At 42.0% G+C, this 1,741-nt stretch overlaps 1 protein-coding gene across 1 annotated transcript in view; it reads left to right on the top strand.

Moving 5' to 3' along the window:
• Positions 1-758, top strand: part of LOC104544026 (macrophage migration inhibitory factor-like) — a 4,945-nt gene extending 4,187 nt beyond the window's left edge. Inside the window, 2 exon segments of the mRNA XM_010188764.1 lie at positions 2-27; positions 691-758. Of these exon segments, the coding sequence (XP_010187066.1) occupies positions 2-27; positions 691-758 (94 nt within the window).
• Positions 759-1,741: the final 983 nt, after the last annotated feature.

Here is a 1,741-nt window from a genome sequence, read left to right as displayed (position 1 = left end):
ACAAACAACTGAAAATACCACCTGACAGGTGAGCTCATACAGCAACTTGTCTGACATGGCTTTCCACAGGTTGTTAAAACTGTTAATCCCAGGCTTGTCCTTCACTGTTCTTCTATTAACATGCTGCTTGAGGAGGCTAAGTGCCACATCAATAAAGCAACTCTCCAATGAATAAGGTTAAAGCAGCAATTGCATAAGCTGCAATGCCAATGCCCAGAAGCTGTAAAAATTTATTTAAAATGACAGAGGCTCAGGCACTGCATGTCCCCACAGATCTCATATGTGCAAGAGCCCAGGTACAGACACAATAATGATATTAAATTGATAACTCTAGTAACATGTACCAACACCTCCATCCTGCCAGTACAAGCAGAGGTTTATTACAAAAGCTCTCATTTACATAAAAGCCTTTCTAGTCCTTTTCCTGAAGGTACACCAATCTGCTCCAGAAATTACTGTAAATAAAACACAGCATCCTAACATCTTCTTCAGACAAATAGTAGAAAAACACTGGGAACTCCAGAATGCAAGTAAGTAAGGCGTTAAAAATGAATAGGGGGGAGTGGGGAGGGGAATGCAAGGCCTGAGAAGTATAAAGCCATGGGTGACAGCCCACAGCATGGCTGTGTATGTCCTGCTGCTGGAACACTGCTCTGCTCTCAGCAGCTGATGTGTCTGTCTTCCCTTTCTGAATCTATGTCCTCTCCTTCGAGATCAGTACTGGCAATGTAGGCTGGAAGAACACCACCTTTGCTTGAGATGCCCTTGGGTGGTAACAGCTTATTCTTGAACTCTTGCTGTGGATTTTGAGCTCTGCAGTTCTAGTCATGTTACTGGTACCTGGCACAAATTCAAAAGGCAGTGGTACCTTAGTCACTGCTATTCACTGCTGTTTAATGTCTTGTCTGCGGCTTAAATAAAAGTAAAAATCCAGCAGGAGCCTTATGACTGAGACTGTCCTATTTGTGAAAGGCTCATGGTTGAGGTGAAAGGTGTCTTCTCAAAATACGCTAAACAACCTCTTATTTAAAAAATAAAAAGGTTTAGTCTTTTGTGTGAAGACGAACACTCCATTTGGTTATGCCTTTGCCCTGTCCATGATCACTAGCCTGGCCAAATTGAAATGGAACTATCTTGACCTGATTTCAAAATACATTGAAGTCAATAGATGTGGCTAACTGTTCTGGTTTTACTGGGATTGAATTGTAGAATTCCACTAGCAATGTGGCATACAGACCTCTCTTCAAGAGGAAAGACATGATTGCCCTATTTAAAAGGGATGGGTTGCATTCCAGGTCTTCCTTAGCTAACACTACATGGACATCTAGGTGCTTAGCAGAAAACCTTGTGCTGTGAGTCTCCTGGGGCCCACGATAGGCAGAGGGAGCAAGTGGAAAAACCCACTGTTCACTGTTCTGCCCTCCCCTTTTCATCCATTGAACAATTTGCAGTGACAGTGAAGATTAGGGCATGACTCAAAAGGAGGCAGAGGCACAGTGAGCCATTCCCAGAGGCCAAAGAGATGAATTAATTATGGAGGGAAAATTTACATATAAACATTATTCAAGCCCTGGGTCAGATAAGATCATTTGCTTCCAAAGTAAAATAAAAAGATTGAGTACAGATATGTTCCCTGAATCTCTAAAATTATGTGTAACATCACTCCTTTTTTTTTTCTTGAAGAATGAGCCCCATCTCACCTCTCTTCTGAGCTCTATTGTGAACATCCTATTTGGTCCCT

The sequence above is a fragment of the Mesitornis unicolor genome, unplaced genomic scaffold, assembly GCF_000695765.1.
Source record: "Mesitornis unicolor isolate BGI_N332 unplaced genomic scaffold, ASM69576v1 scaffold19177, whole genome shotgun sequence".
NCBI classification, from domain to species: Eukaryota; Metazoa; Chordata; class Aves; order Mesitornithiformes; family Mesitornithidae; genus Mesitornis; species Mesitornis unicolor.
Note: the sequence above shows the minus strand (reverse complement) of the source record. Positions and strands in the feature narration are given on the sequence as shown.